The sequence below is a fragment of the Hoplias malabaricus genome, chromosome 17, assembly GCF_029633855.1.
Source record: "Hoplias malabaricus isolate fHopMal1 chromosome 17, fHopMal1.hap1, whole genome shotgun sequence".
In the NCBI taxonomy this organism is placed as follows: Eukaryota; Metazoa; Chordata; class Actinopteri; order Characiformes; family Erythrinidae; genus Hoplias; species Hoplias malabaricus.
The window spans coordinates 19,081,082-19,101,735 of record NC_089816.1 but is presented as its reverse complement, the minus strand read 5'-3'; the positions used below and the strand labels follow the sequence as shown (position 1 = coordinate 19,101,735).

Here is a 20,654-nt window from a genome sequence, read left to right as displayed (position 1 = left end):
CCTTAGAGACGGGGTTAGTGTCGACACCGGATACACCGGAAAACTGACCAGGAACCAATCAGAGAGTAGAGTCCAGTAGAGACCAGTAGAATTCCACCAGTCTGCAACATGCAGTGGAAAAGTGCCATTACACTCTACTCTGTAAATTGATATAAATTGAAGCTTCAATTGAATCACTGAAGACTAAGGAACCATTGCTCTACTCTGAGCGCTGAAGGATTTAAAAACATTCACAATGTATCCGACAAGTGTTGAAGCTTAAAGCTGCCTGCACTGTAACATCTGTTGTAGGATAAAGGAAATGTCCCTATGCCCAGTGCCAGGTGTGCACTAATGTGGTCTATACCCCCCAGCACTGGGCTGTGGAACAAAGGGAACAGTGCTCTCTGGAGGATGGACTTTCAAAATCTCTAAATCTCTGTGATCTGTTGGAGTGGTGTTTTTGATCCACAGCTAATCATCCAGCCCCTGACTGCACCAATGCTCGATGTGTAAGAGACACAGAGCCACAACAGAATCTGCACCAATGCTAACTGTAAATAAAATGACTTATACCTTTAAAGAACAGAAAGATTATACAATTTTGTAACAATTAAATCTTTTACTGGACCTCACACCCAGGACTCAGGAGTGTGCTGCGACATTGTAAGCATCGTGTGCTCCATTGTCTCTATGTTGGAGGCTGTAAATGCTGCTGATGTGTTTCAGCATTGTTCCCTATTTCTGTGTAAGAGCTGTTTGGTGCCGTTCTCTGAGTGTGAGTTTAACATCATCATAGCCTGGTGGAACCCCTGCGGTGCACACCGTTCTCACCCCGAAGTGGAATCACAGCCCTGAGAAAGGTCTGTTTCTAACCAAGATGAAATATAAAGAATGGAGAAGAAGAAGAGCGAAGGCTGTAGCTTTGGTAGCATGCTAGGCTAACGTATTCGTCTTGATTATGTGTGTGTGAAGAGTCAGGGTTTCATTTGTAAGGAGTGTGAAGGAATTGGAACACGTGCAGAGGCGCCGGATCCATGTAAATAAACTCCAGGAGCCGGCTCTTGTCAAGCACCGGTCTCACTAACAGAACCATAACCGAAGAATAGTTTGTGGTTGTGAAAGCACACTAGAAGATGTGTCTGCTCTGTCTCTCGGCTTTAGATTTACGACATACTCAGGTTCTAGACTCTAAGAATGGGCTCAGGGCGAGGGCGTAGAATTAGCATGGACAGAAGTGACGTGTCCCCACCAGTGTCCAGCGATTATTGAATTGTTCCCTCCTATAATTTGATCCCCTCCCGAAGTCCCACCTCCCGAACATGGCCAGTGTTATTGCTTGTAGATTCATAGGCCCCCACCAATATCAAGAGCAAAGCTACGCCCTTGGTATAAAGAGCTCAACTTTAACTGCACTAAACACATCTCAGCCATATCAGACTACAGATTTAAGCTTTAACATTTCACTAAAGATTATGAATCATTGAAATGTAGCTGTGTATTTTGAATGTGTGTTTTCTACATACCACATGGTTTCATGCGTTATCTGTTTCTGCTCACAGATGCCCCCTGTTGCTCTCGCTTCTCTGAGCTTGAAGATCCCCCTGATGAAATGGTCTGTTTTATTCATGCAGGGTTCCCCTCTAACTTCAGTCGGAGTCAGCATCCTCAGAGTGTTTAGATACACTCTCCTCGTCCTCCGTCCGGGGAAGAGGACATCTGTGATCGGCTTGTTTTCACTGACTGTGAGTGACAGGTGCTGGTGTAAATCGCTCCTAAAAATGCAACATGTCTACACTGTACGTGTTTATACAGAGGTACACTAGATAAACTACATACACTTCAGCCATGGTCTCCACCTCTGACCACTGTCCATGTGAAGGTCAGCCAGATATTGGCCGGTGTCTGTAACGTGTTCTTAGTTACACTTCCACACAGGTTTTATCTGAATTTCCATCTGATATTATTTCCTTCTTCAGCGTCTCCTCCTTGCTTTCACTTTAAAGTTTGAAACGCCCACTTTCCACATTTCCATTCAAACCCAGACAGATAAAATCACATCCGCCCACAGTTATTTCCCACCTGAAAACCCATGGCGAGATAAGGAGCTTCCACTCTGATTTCAGATCGACTTTAAGGACAAGTGAGAGCTTTTAAAACCCTCCACAAGGCCCCGGTCCCATTGTGAGGACTAGGATTTGAGAGTGGATCTCCAGAGAAAGAGGAGCTCAGCCCCTTCTCCCTGACGATATCAGCTGCGCTCACGTTACAGCCTTGATTTGCCTGAACGCTGCATTAAAGCCTTAGTGCTGTCTCTTTGTGGACTCAAAGCAGAAGCGTGTGTTTTCTAAGGCGTCATTTCCCTCGCAAACCTCTGGAATATGAGAGAGATGTGAAGCTCTTTCAGAAACATTAACGCACCTATTGTGGCACTGTAGCATAAAAAACAGCTTATGCATATAATTTATCTCCTCGCTTCTCGCGTCTTACTGAGGTCACCGCAGGAGCAGGAGACACAGTAAACACTGAGGGACCGACCTGTAAAGAGAGCTTCTTCAGGCGCAAAATGAAAAGCAGGAAAAATGGCTTACGGGCAATGTTTTTAAGAGAAGACAATTGGCGTGAAATGCCGCTGTTGGCCCTGTCAAGTCTCCTTCTCCTTCAGGAGTCTTCCTCGCAGCCGAGGCTCCCTGAGCCTCGGGCAAAGCAGCGTCCTGTCAGAAGCAGGCCACTGATGGAAGACCACATGAGTTCCTGTCAGAGTGGAGAGGATAAATCTGAGAGCGTCATTAAAAAACAAACAAGCAAAAAAAAAAAAAAGTCTGTTTTCTGAAATAAACAAAAACAAATAAAATATCCAGCCTTCTTCAAGCTTAATTCAGTGCTCACATCCTCCATGCCTACGTCACTCCCAAACTGCAGACAGGGATTTAACACAAAACAAAGGCATGAGAAAAGCACCAGAGCGAGATTCATTTACAGCTCGGTCAGCAAAAGAAAGAGCCCTGAATAAAAGGTCATCACAGATCAGAACTGACCTCAGCCATGTCCCAACCAAGGCCATCTGCTCTTAATATGCTAATGTGTATACCCTTCTTTAACCCGTGCCGGTCAAGCGAGACGAGGTCGAGCGGTTCTCCAGCTCTGCCCTTGTTTCTCCAACAGCAGCCACTGCACAAAAAGATGTATGATACAATTCCGAGTTCTCTTCAAATCAATTCTCCCCAAAATGGGTCATTGACTTTCCCCCTAAGCAGCAGGATACATCCAAACATCATTACAGCTAACATCACAGAATTCATCTTCATTTCACTGCAGCGCGAAGGCCCTGGGAACCTCACCCTCCGCCGCCGTGCCCGTGCCCCTTTGACGTTCTTTGATGACAGGTTTAGGACGGGAACGACCTGGAGCTGAGATAGAAATCATCTCCTTCAACACATGACAGTTATCTGAATACAGATCTCCGAGCCATGTCTCCTTCTTTCTAATTTATTCGTTTCCTTTTTTTCCTCTTTCATATACCTTTTAAACTTTCACTTTGATGGAAACACCTCACTCCTTTGTGTCCTTCTCCAGCATTTGGTCTTATGCATAGTGCCAGTCATGGGCCACTGGGGTAAGACTTCCCAAACATGGAGCTGTGGAGCATCGAAGCTCCATCCAGGACCTTTGAGATGAGATTGAGTGGTGTTTCTGGTCCAGAATGAAACCCCATTATCCTCTATATGTGATGCAAATCCTCTCCAGAAGAGTAGAGAAGTTTACAGCAGTAAAGAGGGACACCCTCCTGATTACTGCCCTTCGTTTCAGGAGAAGTGTTGGAGCAGATGTTGGGATGTAGGAGGCAGATGGAGAATCTGAGAGTGAAGGTGATGCTGCATGATCTCAGTGACCTGGTGGATGAGGCGGAGAATCACACGAGTCAGAGGCACACCTGGTATGAGATTAAATTCTCCTCGGGGTGTTTTAGTGTTCGCCAGCGTCTTGATTGTCTCCTATCACAGTGACCACGACTCTTCAGTTCAACTCCGCATTTCAGAATCCCATTAGAACCAGGGGCCCTTCAACTGGAGAGGGGCTTTCTCTCCGGCAGATTAGAGCCTTCATTACTGCCATCCCTCCATCTCTTTACATCTTTCTTACTCTACATCTATTTCTCTCTCTTTACATCTCTCTTTCTCTTTCTCTACATCTATCTCTCTATATATCTCTCTCTTTCTCTACATCTCTCTCTACCTCTCTGTCCATCTCTTTCTTACTCTACATCTCTCTCTCTCTCTCTCCCTCTCTCCCTCTCTATATATCTCTCTTTCTCATATATCTATATGGCTCGTCTTTATCTTCAGGGAACCCTCCACATTGAGCTCCAGCTGGATCCAATTCCTCCACATGGTCCGGACAAGAACATACAGACCCTGGGTCATCACAGGGTCAGACTGCACCAGAGCATTGTGTACATCTCCCTCTCTCTCACTTTCTCTTACTCTCTTTCTCTCTCTCTCTCACTCTCTCGCTCTCTCTCTCTCTCTCTCTCTCTCTCTCTCTCTCTCTCTCTCCTCTTGTTCTCCCCCAGGGAAAGGAGCTTAATTAGATGTGTGAAGGAATAATCACTGAAGACAAAGAGCTGCACAGACGGATGAGTCGTCCAGGTGTGCGTCCTGAATCTAAATCTGAAATTCTCCTAAATCCAAGGGTCTCAGGCGGACGGCAGCTTCCTGAACCTCGCCCTCACGTTGACCCCCCCTCCCCCACCCTGAAAAACTGTCAGTCAACAGTTCAGTCAACTTTATACAGATCTTCACAGAATAATTTCACAAATTTGTTTACTCGCTTTCGGCTGCGATAGAAATATGAGACAGAAAGAGAGAAAGAGAGAGAGAGAGAGAGAGAGCACATTAGAATGAGAGCAGAGTCACACTTCACGGCGCTGAGCAGAGATATAGCTGCAGCTCTGTGCTCAGATGAAAGAGATGGAGAGGAACAGGGAGAGGAGAGTGTAAGTGTAATGCAGCATTTAGTGTCGAGCGCTTCATGGCAGCCGTGTGAGCCCCCCTCCTCTTCAAAGCAGATCAAAGCATCCGGTCTCTAACAGCATGTGGATTAGAGAAAGACGCTTCAAACTCCTCTCTCTAATTTCTGTGGTGGAAATGTTCACATGTTGCAATGAGCAGCGAAGTCTGTGTAACTGCAGCTCCACCTCGGTCACAGCTGGATGTCTTCCCCTGACCTCAGACACAGTCCGATCACTGACCTCTGACACACCAACCAACCCCTGACCTCCAACATGGACCAACCCCAGACCTTCAACACCGACCTCCAACACGGACCGATTCCTGGCCTTCAACACCAACCCACCCCTGACCTCATACACAGACCCACCACTGACCTCCAACATCAACCCACCCCTGACCTCCAACACCGACCTCCAACATGGACAGATTCCTGACCTCCAACACTGACCCACCCGTGACCTCCAACACCGACCTCCAACACAGACCAATTCCTGACCTCCAACATGGACCGACCTCTGACCTCCAACACAGACCGATTCCTGACCTTCAACACCAACCCACCCCTGACCTCATACACCGACCCACCACTGACCTCCAACACCAACCCACCCCTGACCTCCAACACCAACCTCCAACACGGACAGATTCCTGACCTCCAACTCGGACCGATTCCTAACCTTCAACACCAACCCACTCCTGACCTCCAACACTAACCCACCACTGACCTCCAACACCAACCCACCCGTGACCTCTAACACCAACCCACCCATGACCTCCAACACTGACCCACCGCTGACCTCCAACACCGACCCACCGCTGACCTCCAACATTGACCCACCCCTGACCTCCAACATGGACCGACCCCTGACCTCCAACACAAACCCACCCCTGACCTCCAACATGGACCGACCCCTGACCTTCAACACCGACCTTCAACATGGACAGATCCCTGACCTCCAACACAGAACCACACACTGACCTCCCACACCAACCGAACACTGATCTCCAACATGAACCGATCCCTGACCTCAAAGTTTAGTAAAGTCTCAAAGTTGTGCAGTCAGTCTTTTGTAACTTTAACTTCAAACCCAGTCTAACCCTCAGCACCCTGTAGATAATCAATAAAAGGTCAATTTGGTCGATGAGGACGGTGTGTAAACTGTGAAAGCTCTGTAATATTCCAGACTGTTAATAAGAAAAACACAGCAATGTGAACTTTATTTTGGCTCTGATTCTCTCTGGGACCAATCAGTCCTTCCTCAGTTGTGTTCACTTCAGCCACGAGGCTTCATCCTCCCTCCGGGAGCCACATCCAGACCTACTGTAACTGCCAAGAGCATGATGTAGTTAATAACGTGTTTACAGTCCACTTCGCCAAGTTAACAGCTTGCACCTCCACTTCATTCAAACACAGGCACTCGTGCCAAAGCACATATCCCCTCGGGCAGGAATCCACAGCCTCGTCTCTGGCACGTCAGGAGTAGTGGTGTATTTTCCTGGCTGTGGTTTGAAGATAACATTTGGTTAGAAAACTCTTCTGTTTTAACTCTACTTCATATGAAATGAGGTTCAATTGCTGCAGCTTTGTTCAGTCAGTGTCAATTTTGGTGAGCCACAGTTTGATCTTTATATTCAGTGAAGAGCCTGTATATATGTAAATATTTACAAGTATGCAAGTATATACATGTGTCTGTGGGGTTGTGAGTCTGTCCTGAGTTGTGAATCACTAGGATTTAAATCTGAGTTGAGTCAGGTTTGCTGGGTCTGAGTTGAATCAGGGCTCACTGTGATGTGAATCTGAATCGAATCAGGGCTCATTGTGATGTGAGTCTGAGTCAAATCAGGGCGCGTTGGGATGTGATTCGAGACACCAAACAGCTGTTATCAAACTGAATTAGCAGTGGGGAATATGGCCTGTTATAATCCCTGAGAATTTAGTAACCCCCCCCCACACACACACACACAAAGCCATGCTTACGTCACAGAGATTATTAATAATTATCCACTACTTTTCTCAGTAAGCGGAAGCCAAGGCTGCTGACCTCAGCGCTTGTGTCTCCTCCCGACTTTGAATGCCACTTAATTTCCAATCTGATTTAATCCTGCATTTGGCCAAGCCAATCTCCCCCTATTTCTTTCCGAGAACAGACGGCGAATAAGAGAGGGAGGGAGAGAGAGGAATGAGAGAGGTCAGCAGGGTCAGGGAGGGTTTCCAATTTAGTACCAAATCAAAACCTGCCTCTCTCTCTCTTCCTCTCTCTCGCTCTCTCTCAAAGATAAGAGGGCTGACGCTCAGGTCAGGAAAGATGGCCCCATCAAAGCAAGGCTACAGCACAAACAGCCATTTTCCTCCCGTCCACTCGAAGACCTCCGCACGGCGCTCGGCGCTCTCTCCACAGCTCCTTTCATCCCTCAGCTACAAACAAGAAAAACACAACCATGTTTTCACTGCCATTCTGAAAACACGCCATGGAGAGAAGACGCCCCAGACAGTAATCAACAACGGGAAGTAATTACTCCTTCATTATCAACACATTCAGTGCTTATCAAACAAACACAAACAAGGAATTAAGCTGATCATATCACCATACATACCATCAATGTCCAAACAAAACAAAACATCAACAGGTTATTAATCTAACCTTTGTCCCTCGTCTAGGACCAACCCCCTCCTTCATCTTCTTTAATATCTTCCAAACCTCAGCAGCAGCTTCAGCCACAGGACACTCTCCACACACCACATCACACACTCCGCACTGACCGAACCAAGAAGAAAGGGTTTTGGGAGGACGGGTCGGCTCTTAGTGATCTCCTGCCATCCATCGGTCTACTCCAAATGGAACAGCGACGGACACACGACTCCAGCAGTCACACGCAGCGAGAGTCAGATCTCAGATATGTCTCGTGTGTCTCAGCGCCTCTTCACAGCCTCATAACTCTAGATGTGAGGGGTGTAGGGTCTGGGGATGATTGAGTGGATAGGGTAGACTCTACATTTTCAGGGATTCTGAAGAGATTCATGACAGAAAGATCAGAACTGAGGCACGAGCTCAGTCCTAGACCACAGTGGATTCATGTGTTGAGTATTTAATTGAGAAATTGTGGAGCATTTTTCCAAAAATATAAACACAATGTAAAGCTCACAATCCACCTAAAAACAGTAGCAGCACTAGACATATATGTTTCTATATCACTGTGTTTATAACTATAAATACATCATCCAGCTGAGTGGATCACAGAGAAAAAGAGTCACTAGTCTTTAAGCATCAGAGAGTTCGGGGAAAACAAAAGCGGCGAAGCTGAGTATTCCGCTGCTGTTAGGGCAGACAGGTGTTGAGGAGCCTCTTTTGACACTTGTCTGCGCTGTGAAATTGATTTTACCTGAGCCTGGATGCGTTTGGATGAAGTGGCAGGTTGAGAAGATTATGCTAATGAGGTTTATTTTCCAGCACAGCGTGTAACACTGGTGCTTCCCTTATATCCTTCACTTCAGTCAAATATATGAGAACATCTGCTTCGAGGGAGTTTTTCTTGCCAGAATCACCTTTGGATGCTCACCTGGGGTGATTCATTATTAGTTTCAACTTATTTTTGTCTTGTTTTTTGTTTTATTTTTACTTCTGTGAAGCTGCTTTGTGGACAATATCAGGTTGTAAAATTTAAAATATTTAAAATAAATATTTAGTGGTTGGGGCTAGGTCTGGAGGCTTTAGTGATGGAACAGGGAGAGTCGCTTCTTACTCACACACACCACTCCACAATAAAAGATACAGTTGCTTCTTACTCACACACACCACTCCACATTAAATGATACAGTCGCTTCTTACTCACACACACTGCTCCACCTTAAAAGATACAGTGAGTAAGTGATACTTCTGTGAGTAAGAAGAGACTGTATATTTTAAGGTGGACCGGTGTGTGTGAGTGAGAACACTCACACACACCGGTCCACCTTAAAATAAAGAACACTCACACACACCGGTCCACCTTAAAATATACAGTCTCTTCTTACTCACACACACCGATCCACATTAAAAGATACAGTTGCTTCTTACTCACACACACCGCACCACCTTAAAACATACAGTTGCTTCGTACTCACACACACCGCTCCACCTTAAAAGATACAGTCTCTTCTCACTTAAAAGATACAGTTTCTTCTTACTCACACACACCGCTCCACCTTGAAAGATACAGTCTCTTCTTACTCACACACACTGCTCCACCTTAAAAGATACAGTCGCTTCTTACTCACACACACCGCTCCACCTTAAAATATACAGTCGCTTCTTACTCACACACACCACTCCACCTTAAAAGATACAGTCTCTTCTCACTTAAAAGATACAGTTTCTTCTTACTCACACACACTGCTCCACCTTAAAAGATACAGTTGCTTCTTACTCACACACACCGCTCCACATTAAAAGATACAGTCTCTTCTCACTCACACACACCGCTCCACCTTAAAAGATACAGTCTCTTCTCACTCACGCACAGTGCTCCACCTTAAAAGATACAGTCTCTTCTTACTCACAGACACTGCTCCACATTAAAAGATACAGTCGCTTCTTACTCACACACACTGCTCCACCTTAAAAGATACAGTCTCTTCTCACTTAAAAGATACAATTTCTTCTTACTCACACACTCCGCTCCACCTTAAAAGATACAGTCTCTTCTCACTCACACTCACACCGCTCCACCTTAAAAGATACAGTCTCTTCTCACTCACGCACACTGCTCCACTTTAAAAGATACAGTCGCTTCTTACTCACACACACTGCTCCACCTTAAAAGATACAGTCGCTTCTTACTCACACACACTGCTCCACCTTAAAAGATACAGTCTCTTCTCACTCACACACACCGCTCCACCTTAAAAGATACAGTCGCTTCTCACTCACACACACTGCTCCACCTTAAAAGATACAATTTCTTCTTACTCACACACACCGCTCCACCTTAAAAGATACAGTCTCTTCTCACTCACACACACCGCTCCACCTTAAAAGATAGTCTCTTCTCACTCACACACACCGCTCCACCTTAAAAGATACAGTCAATTCTTACTCACACCTACCGCTCCACGTTAAAAGATACAGTCGCTTCTTACTCACACACACTGCTCCACCTTAAAAGATACAGTCTCTTCTCACTTAAAAGATACAATTTCTTCTTTCTCACACACTCCGCTCCACCTTAAAAGATACAGTCTCTTCTCACTCACACTCACACCGCTCCACCTTAAAAGATACAGTCTCTTCTCACTCACGCACACTGCTCCACTTTAAAAGATACAGTCGCTTCTTACTCACACACACTGCTCCACCTTAAAAGATACAGTCTCTTCTCACTTAAAAGATACAATTTCTTCTTTCTCACACACTCCGCTCCACCTTAAAAGATACAGTCTCTTCTCACTCACACTCACACCGCTCCACCTTAAAAGATACAGTCTCTTCTCACTCACGCACACTGCTCCACTTTAAAAGATACAGTCGCTTCTTACTCACACACACTGCTCCACCTTAAAAGATACAGTCGCTTCTTACTCACACACACTGCTCCACCTTAAAAGATACAGTCTCTTCTCACTCACACACACCGCTCCACCTTAAAAGATACAGTCGCTTCTCACTCACACACACTGCTCCACCTTAAAAGATACAATTTCTTCTTACTCACACACACCGCTCCACCTTAAAAGATACAGTCTCTTCTCACTCACACACACCGCTCCACCTTAAAAGATACAGTCTCTTCTCACTCACACACACCGCTCCACCTTAAAAGATACTGTCAATTCTTACTCACACCTACCGCTCCACGTTAAAAGATTAGGTCACTTCTTACTCACACACACCGCTCCACATTAAAAGATACAGTCGCTTCTCACTCACACACACCGCTCCATCTTAAAAGATACAGTCTCTTCTTACTCACACACACCACTCCACCTTAAAAGACACAGTCGCTTCTCACTTACACCCCTCCACATTAAAAGATACAGTCGCTTCTTACTCTCACACAGAGCTCCACATTAAAAGATACAGTCGCTTCTTACTCTCAGACACTGCTCCATCTTAAAAGATGCTGAGATCTTGAGCATAAACAACCCAAAGAGAACACAGCCACTGCTCAGGCCTCCAGCGTGTCCTTACCTTTGTAGAAGCACTCCTCGCTGTGTAGGATGGTGATCCTCTGGTGGGTCAGGCACGAGGCTCTGTGCAGCTCGCAGTGGTTCCGGTAGAGTTTCCCGTCAGATCCACACACAGGTTTGTAGTGAGGTTTACAGTGCTCCAGACACTGGCACTGCCCCTGACCGCTCTCCCGGTCCACTACACAGTGCTTCCCCAGGCCGCAGTATTTGTGCTCGCAGGGGTTCGGGAAAGTGCTGTGGCTCAAAATTCCTGCAACACACACAACACAGAGGATTTAGCTCTGATGAGGATGTGGGTTTGAAGTTTAATGCAGCAAACAGTAAATGTGCTGTAACTTTCACACAGGTAATGTGTTTAATTTTATTTAATAAAATAAAAGAACATTTTATTCAATGTAACCCCAGAAAATAAATGGCAACTGTGCAGACACAGAAGTTGTAGAGCTTATTTCATCTTTAAATACTAACCAGTGGCGGTTCTAGTTTGTACCTCCTCTGCAGTAATGTAGGGGTGTAACATTCTATACACTATCACTTTTATTATGGTATTTAGAAAAACCTCATGAATCCCAAATCTCTCCATGCTCCCTCTGTAGTGCACTACACACGTCCTTAAACGACTGAATCTAGATCTTAACATTACAGTATATATTTCTAACACACATCATTTCTATTTATTCATCTGTGTGAATCTGAACTCTAGTGCTGTCTGTGTGTGTACAGTGTAGTTTGTGACTGATGCAGTTCACTGTAGAGGGAGTGAGGAGCTGTGTGTGTACAGTGTAGTTTATGACTGATGTAGTTCACTGTAGAGAGAGCAAGGAGCTGTGTGTGTACAGTGTAATTTATGAATGATGTAGTTCACTGTAGAGGGAGTGAGGAGATGTGTGTATACAGTGTAGTTTATGGCTGATGTAGTTCACTGTAGAGGGAGTGAGGAGCTGTGTGTGTACAGTGTAGTTTATGACTGATGTAGTTCACTGGAGAGGGAGCAAGGAGCTGTGTGTGTACAGTGTAATTTATGAATGATGTAGTTCACTGTAGAGGGAGCGAGGAGCTGTGTGTGTACAGTGTAGTTTATGACTGATGTAGTTCACTGTAGAGGGAGTTAGGAGCTGTGTGTGTACAGTGTAGTTTGTGGCTGATGTAGTTCACTGTAGAGGGAGTGAGGAGCTGTGTGTGTACAGTGTAGTTTATGGCTGATGTAGTTCACTGTAGAGGGAGCAAGGAGCTGTGTGTGTACAGTTTAGTTTATGACTGATGTAGTTCACTGTAGAGGGAGCAAAGAGCTATGTATGTACGGTGAAGTTTATGAATGATGTAGTTCACTGTAGAGGGAGTGAGGAGCTGTGTGTGTACAGTGTAGTATATGACTGATATAGGTCACTGTAGAGGGAGCAAGGAGCTGTGTGTGTACAGTGTAATTTATGAATGATGTAGTTCACTGTAGAGGGAGCGAGGAGCTGTGTGTGTACAGTGTAGTTTATGACGGATGTAGTTCACTGTAGAGGGAGTGAGGAGCTGTGTGTGTACAGTGTAGTTTATGACTGATGTAGTTCACTGTAGAGGGAGCAAAGAGCTGTGTGTGTACGGTGTAGTTTATGAATGATGTAGTTCACTGTAGAGGGAGCAAGGAGCTGTGTGTGTACAGTGTAGTTTCTGACTGATGTAGTTCACTGTAGAGGGAGCGAGGAGCTGTGTGTGTACAGTGTAGTTTATGACTGATGTAGTTCACTGTAGAGGGAGTTAGGAGCTGTGTGTGTACAGTGTAGTTTGTGGCTGATGTAGTTCACTGTAGAGGGAGTGAGGAGCTGTGTGTGCACAGTGTAGTTTATGGCTGATGTAGTTCACTGTAGAGGGAGCAAGGAGCTGTGTGTGTACAGTGTAGTTTATGACTGATGTAGTTCACTGTAGAGGGAGCAAAGAGCTATGTGTGTACGGAGTAGTTTATGAATTATGTAGTTCACTGTAGAGGGAGCGAGGAGCTGTGTGTATACAGTGTAGTTTATGGCTGATGTAGTTCACTGTAGAGGGAGTGAGGAGCTGTGTGTGTACAGTGTAGTTTATGACTGATGTAGTTCACTGTAGAGGGAGCGAGGAGCTATGTGTGTACAGTGTAGTTTGTGACTGATGCAGTTCACTGTAGAGGGAGTGAGGAGCTGTGTGTGTACAGTGTAGTTTATGACTGATGTAGTTCACTGTAGAGGGAGCAAGGAGCTGTGTGTGTACAGTGTAGTTTATGAATGATGTAGTTCACTGTAGATGGAGCGAGGAGCTGTGTGTGTACAGTGTAGTTTATGACGGTGTAGTTCACTGTAGAGGGAGTGAGGAGCTGTGTGTGTACAGTGTAGTTTATGACTGATGTAGTTCACTGTAGAGGGAGCAAAGAGCTGTGTGTGTACGGTGTAGTTTATGAATGATGTAGTTCAGTGTAGAGGGAGTGAGGAGCTGTGTGTGTACAGTGTAGTTTATGACTGATGTAGTTCACTGTAGAGGGAGTTAGGAGCTGTGTGTGTACAGTGTAGTTTGTGGCTGATGTAGTTCACTGTAGAGGGAGTGAGGAGCTGTGTGTGTACAGTGTAGTTTATGACTGATGTAGTTCACTGTAGAGGGAGTAAGGAGCTGTGTGTGTACAGTGTAGTTTGTGACTGATGTAGTTCACTGTAGAGGGAGCGAGGAGCTGTGTGTGTACAGTGTAGTTTGTGACTGATGTAGTTCACTGTAGAGGGAGCGAGGAGCTGTGTGTGTACAGTGTAGTTTGTGACTGATGTAGTTCACTGCAGAGGGAGTGAAGAGCTGTGTGCACAGTGTAGTTTGTGACTGATGTAGTTCACTGTAGAGGGAGCAAAGAGCTGTGTGTGTACAGTGTAGTTTATGGCTGATGTAGTTCACTGTAGAGGGATTAAGGAGCTGTGTGTGTACAGTGTAGTTTGTGACTGATGTAGTTCACTGTAGAGGGAGTGAGGAGCTGTGTGTGTACAGTGTAGTTTATGACTTATGTAGTTCACTGTAAAGGGAGCGAGGAGCTGTGTGTGTACAGTGTAGTTTATGGCTGATGTAGTTCACTGTAGAGGGATTAAGGAGCTGTGTGTGTACAGTGTAGTTTGTGACTGATGTAGTTCACTGTAGAGGGAGTGAGGAGCTGTGTGTGTACAGTGTAGTTTATGACTTATGTAGTTCACTGTAAAGGGAGCGAGGAGCTGTGTGTGTACAGTGTAGTTTGTGACTGATGTAGTTCACTGTAGAGGGAGTGAGAAGCTGTGTGTGTACAGTGTAGTTTATGACTGATGTAGTTCACTGTAAAGGGAGCAAGGAGGTTTGTGTGTACAATGTAGTTTATGAATGATGTAGTTCAATGTAGAGGGAGTGAGGAGCTGTGTGTGTACAGTGTAGTTTGTGACTGATGTAGTTCACAGTAGAGGGAGCAAGGAGTGTGTGTGTACAGTATAGTTTGTGACTGATGTAGTCCACTGGAGTGAGGAGCTGTGTGTGTACAGTGTAGTTTACAGTTTTCCTTGTCCACTCGAGAACAGAGACCATGACATCTCCACAGACTTCCAATTTGGACAGCGCTTAGAAAAACCTTTCTTTTCAGTCAGTGACCCACAGCGTCATGTTTGTGTCGATGGGAGAAAAAAAACACAGTCAAAAACTTTTTTGTTTTTTAAAACAGATCTGTGTGGATGGGGCCTGATTCTAACTGCATATTAAACACTTTAAATATTTAATAGCTCTGACTGATGCTTTGACAGACAACGTCACACACGTCAAACTCCGCACTGTCAATCTCAAACCGGACAGAACAGACAGACGCTTCATCAGACGCTCCATCAGAGACTGTACGTACGACTGACTGTAAGTGTAAGTGTTGACAGCAGCTTTCACGAGACGTAACACTAAATGTCCATCAACATTTCAAACCTCTGAACCTGACAGACAGCTCCTTTAGTTTCACCTTTCTCCGTTCAAAGGATTTAAAGAAAGCCGCAGTTCAAAACTCTAACACTGCTGTCCAGTCTCCATTTAGCCACCCCCCCGCCTCCAGCCCAGGTGGGTTACCACAGCTTTAGAGGGCTGGAGGAGCTCAGGGAGCGCTGGGGTGGAAGCATCAGCCCTGATCAGTGGTAAACAGATGTGAAATACACAGGCGGGAAATACACAGGCTTCGAGATCACTGAACCAGAGAGAGAGGAGCACACAGAGAGAGCCGCAGAAATAGCGTCCATCTCCAGCAAAGACCCGGGGCTGGTCAGGGCCGCTGCCCTTCAGAAGGACGAGGCTGTAAAGTCCCCCGTCTGTTATACTAGCGAGATGGCAGGCTCTGAAAGCTAGCGTCTGTTACGGTTTTCTGAAGACAAAGGCCGTGCCTTACAGCTAATGTCCATGAATCCGCCCAGACTTTAACTCTCCACCTCAGCACCGACCTCTCAGCCCCGGCAGGACGTGCCTGTTTTACCAACAGAGACCTGCACACGGCCCTCTGAAACACATTAACCTGCACGAGAATGCACTGCCCCCAGAGGTCAGAGAGAGCAGCAACACACGCTATGCTTCACTGCATCCCTGAGATCTACTGTACAAAGCTGTGCAAAAGTCAGAGACCACTGAGGTATGAAATAACCTAGGACCACTATAATCCTCCTCCATCACCTCCCGCTCCACCTCCACAATACCCCTCCGTGCTTCGTTCTGTCTGTGCCCTATGTTTATATTGTATCTGCAATGTGCTCTGTTTGTTTAGTCAGGTGACCTTGTCTCCTCATGTGATCTCTTGCCACACCCCCTCTTGTGTCATGTGACTAATCACAGGTGTTTCTTATTGACTAGTAGTTCATAAGCCGGGTTCTGTGTCTGTAAGTTGTCATTTTTCTCTCTAACTTTTCCTTGGTTTCAGTCCAGTGTTGGTCTCTTGCTTTACCTTAGTCTTAGTTCTTGTTTTGAACTCAGTTCACTCTTCTTTTTCTGTCTGTTAGTTTGGTATTTGCTGCACTTGTCCACTTGTTCTTATCTTCTTTCCCAGTCTCTGTGCTTTTATTTAGGTCAGTCTTAGTCTCTTCCCTTTCTCGTTATTTCTTTGTTCTGCTATTTAATCTTTTTAGTTGTCTTTACCTTTTGTTCCTTTCTGTTGTACTGTATTTATTTTTTTCTATCTGCTGTAGTCTGTGTCTCTTCAGTTTTGTTCACTCTGTTCCTGGTTTAACTCCTGTGCATCACTTGTTAAAATGAAACAGTCATTTAAAATATAAATCAAATATAAAACAGAATGGGTATAAAGCCTCAGACTGTTGAGTGGTCACTGTGTCCCCTCTGTCCCATCATTGTGGCTGATGTTTGTTGCAGGAGACACTTTGTGAAGCTGAGTCTTAAGCCCCTTTTGGGTTGATTTAATTTGTCAGAGGAAGCATCTGAAATATTTTTTCTGTGCCTCCTCTGTGATAAAATTCTCATCCAAACACTAGAGGATGAGAGTGTTTCTAGTTCCCAAGTTATATCACATTATCACATGGGGGGTTGGGCAGGCTGTAGAGCAGGGGTGTAAAACTCCAGTCCTGGAGCTGGGCCGGTAACCAGCAAAGTTTGGTGATTCCTTTGCTCACACACACACCCGATTAAGCTCATCTGTTAATTGCCAGTTTTAGTGGGTGTGTTTCAGCAGACGAATCATCAAACTTTGCTGGATACTGGCCCAGCTCCAGGACTGGAGTTGTGCACCACTGCTGTAGAAAAATGTGATATGAGCATATACGAGTGAAATGTGAAAATGAGCATATATCTGAACATAAAAGTAAAGGTATACACCTAGAGCTGGTGTTATTCTTTCAGTTTATCGGCCTTCATCACCTCTCTTTTCTTGTTGATTATTATTATTTTTTTCTTCTGATGACGCTCTCCCAGGTGAAAGGGACTGAGGGACCATCACTAAGCAACTGCTTTAGTAACTCTTATGTTTTCATGTTGTTACTTTGCTCTGAAAATGTTTTCTGAGAGTATTAATGGAAACACACTCTCATGCCAAAATATCTCATCTGAGCAGGAGTTATCAGGTGTGTTTTATTAGAGCTGTGCAGCGAGTGGCGCTGGGTGAATCAGGTATGGACTCAGAGCAGGGATCAGATAAGACCTACCTGACTCTGAGAGCAGTTCCAGCTTCAGCGGAGCTCCAGTAGATTAGCTCTTTATCATACGGTCAGAACTCTGAGCTCCGGTCCAGCTCTGTCCACTCACTGACTGACTCAGACCAGTTCAGAAGCAGAGCGGCCTGTGTTTATTCCAGTGACAAACAAATAAAGGGCAAGCGACTGCTTTGTAAACTGAGAGAGTGAGTTCAGTGGGCGTGTGTGAAGGCGGATCTGAATAACACCCCCCAGGTTGAAGTGATTAACAGAAGGGACAGTGGACTTTCTCTTTGGAGCAGTGGACTACAGATCTGAGGTAAAGCTTTTCGTCACCTCTCATGAGATTCAGCCACAGAAACAAGTCTAACTGCAAAAACAAAACATTTACAAGTCCTTTACAAGTCCTGAACACAACGTCCTCTCTCACACTCCCCCCACCCCCGAGAGGCAAGTCTCGGCCCATCTGATGTTTTCCAAAACCAAAGCAGCAGCGGTCCTTGGGGATTCTGGGTAATGTAGTAAACAACAGTAGGCAGCTTTCAGCTCTGCTCACCGCAGCCTGTTAAGTAGCCCCTGCAGACTCCGCCTGCGAACAACAACAGGAAACAAATCCGGATAAACAGCCACCAAACAGCTCTTTAAAATCACAGGGAAGACGACAGCTCAGTTCACCACCTCCCTCACCTCACCATCACCTCCTCCCTCACCTCACCATCATGTCCTCCCTCACCTCACCACCACGTCCTCCCTCACCTCACCACCACCTCCTCCCACACCTCACCACCACCTCCTCCCACACCTCACCACCACCTCCTTCCTCACCTCACCACCTCCTTCCTCACCTCACCACCTCCTCCCTCACCTCACCATCACATCCTCCCTCACCTCACCACCTCCTCCCTCACCTCTTCACCACCTTCTCCCACACCTCACCACCACCTTCTCCCACACCTCACCACCTCCTCCTTCCTCACTTCACCACCACCTCCTCCCTCACCTCACCACCACCTCCCTCACCTCACCACCACATCCTCTCATACTTCATCACCTCCTCCTCCCGCACCTCACCATCACCTCCTCCTCCCGCACCTCACCATCACCACCTCCTTCCTGCACCTCACCATCACCTCCCCCTCCCGCACCTCACCACCACCTCCTCCTCCCTCATCTCACCACCACCTCCTCCTCCCTCATCTCACCACCACCTCCTCCCACACCTCACCACCACCTCCTCCCTCACCACCTCCTCCCTCACCTCACCACCTGCTCATCCTACACCTCACCATCACCTCCCTCACCTCACCACCTCCTCCCTCACCTAACCACCACCTCACCACCACATCCTCCCACACCTCTTCATCACCTCCTCCCTCACCTCACCATCACCTCCTCCCTCACCTCACCATCACCTCCTCCCTCACTTCACCTCCTCCTCCCTCACCTCACCAGCTCCTCCTCCCTCACCTCACCACCTCCTCCTCCCACACCTCACCACCACCTCCTCCTACACCTCAACACCACCTCTCACCTCACCACCTCCTCCCTCACCTCACCACCACCTCCCACACCTCATCACCTCCTTCTCACCCACCTCATCATCACCTCCTCCCTCACCTCACCACCACCTCCTCCTCCCTCACCTCACCACTACCTCCTCCCTCACTTCACCACTACCTCCTCCCTACCTTCACCACTACTTCCTCCCTCACCTCACCACTACCTCTTCCCTCACCCCAACACCACCACCTCCCTCACCCACACCTCACCACCTCCCTCGCCTCACAACCACCTCCCTCGCCTCACCCCCACCTCCCACACCTCACTCCCAGCTCTCTATAGGATTTGCATGGTTATGTTAGTAGAAGACACCACCAGAGTTATTTTTTTTAAATCCCTTATGTGTTATCTAGAACTCAACCCTAGAACCGTAACTGTACTAACCCCTACCACAGTGGTATGTGACTAAGTCTTCTGGAGAAGGCGGATTAAAGTGCTCTTGGCTGAATTTGGGTTGTTGATAGTGTTCTCTTTACTGGGGGGAGGGGGAACAAAGGGGATCACTTTTCACAGTTTCATCATAACCGTCAGTCATAATCTACACAAACGTACCCTCAGACGTACACACTGAGCCTGTTTATCTGCAGAATCCGTCAAATGTTTCTGTGCCGGCGTCTGCCAGTCACTGATCAGCCTGATTATTTGTGTTGGGATTGTGTGGAGGGTTTTGGGCGACAGTCTGGCATTTCGAGACAAAATATGTTGTTTTGCAAAACAAAAGTGCGCTCAGGGAGTTTGCAGAAGCTTCTGAGAAACAGGGAACTGGAAATATTTGTAAGGATTTAAACATAATTGTAAAAATATGCACAGCATCTGAGCTGTGACCTTCCCGAGACGCCTGGTATTCATTTGAGGATGGAACTCGGATTGTGGAAAAGCTCGGAATAGAGTAATTTTTATTGGAGACAAATCCTGGGATTAAGCCCTGGCCTCAGCTGTGAGGAAGCGCCTGGTCTCTAGCGGCGGCTGTGGCCAGCGCCTGTCTGACAGGTATATTTGTAAAAATGGAATGAGCTGGGCACGGACGATGGGAGATGGGAGTTTCGGGAGGCTTTGTTGGCTGCAAGAGCTGATGGGAGACTGGGAATTTCTTCTTATTGCTCTGGCAGAGAGACTCAAGGACTGTCTCTTCTTCTGTGCTTCTGATAAAGAGTGCGGAGAGCTTCAGCTCGGCCCAAACAGTCTCGACAGCTGCTACCTCTGCCTTCAGGAGAGTGAGATTTAAACTGAGAGCACAGGCTTCAGACTGGGATCTGTTCTTTAATTAGCTCGTGTTATTAGGTGGTTGCCAGGCTCTGGTCCATATCTCTTAGGACTGAGCACCAGACCTGGGGTGACAGAGCCCTTTCTGTAGCTGCTCCCTCCCTTTGGAACTCACTCCTGAAACACATCAGAGACGGCACTGATCCATCCATATTCCAAACACCTCTCAATACTCACTTTTCAGATTTCAGTTGTGCTGTTTAATGTATGATTCAGTCTTATTTCATTGTATTCTACCGTATCTTTTTTCTCAGTGAAATTGCAATTTATTTTCTTTAGGTTTCATATGTACTTTTGAATTCTCTGATTGTTTTTAAACATGTAGAGCCACTTATCCTGAAAGTATCCTGAAACGTGCTATATAAATAAATGTATTTAGATTTTCTGGAAGATTTTATTATATTTCCTCACAACTCATCCTACCATTTTTGTGTTGGTTATAAATCCAAACTTGCCACACTGAAACTTGTTGTACCAGGTATAATCACATTCTGATTCTGCACAGATCTGAACGCAGTTGATGAATCAGCTCTGGTGTCTGATATCAAGCTCCGCCTACCAGTT

General features: G+C 46.2%; 1 protein-coding gene across 2 annotated transcripts in view; it reads right to left on the bottom strand.

Annotated features, from left to right (window-relative positions):
• The window catches only part of fstl5 (follistatin-like 5), a 134,593-nt gene that overhangs the window by 71,745 nt on the left and 42,194 nt on the right, over positions 1 to 20,654 (bottom strand). For both annotated transcript variants that reach the window (XM_066649968.1, XM_066649969.1), the window contains exon 4: positions 11,156 to 11,404. In XM_066649968.1, the coding sequence (XP_066506065.1) occupies positions 11,156 to 11,404 (249 nt within the window). The remainder of the gene's footprint in view (positions 1 to 11,155; positions 11,405 to 20,654) is intronic.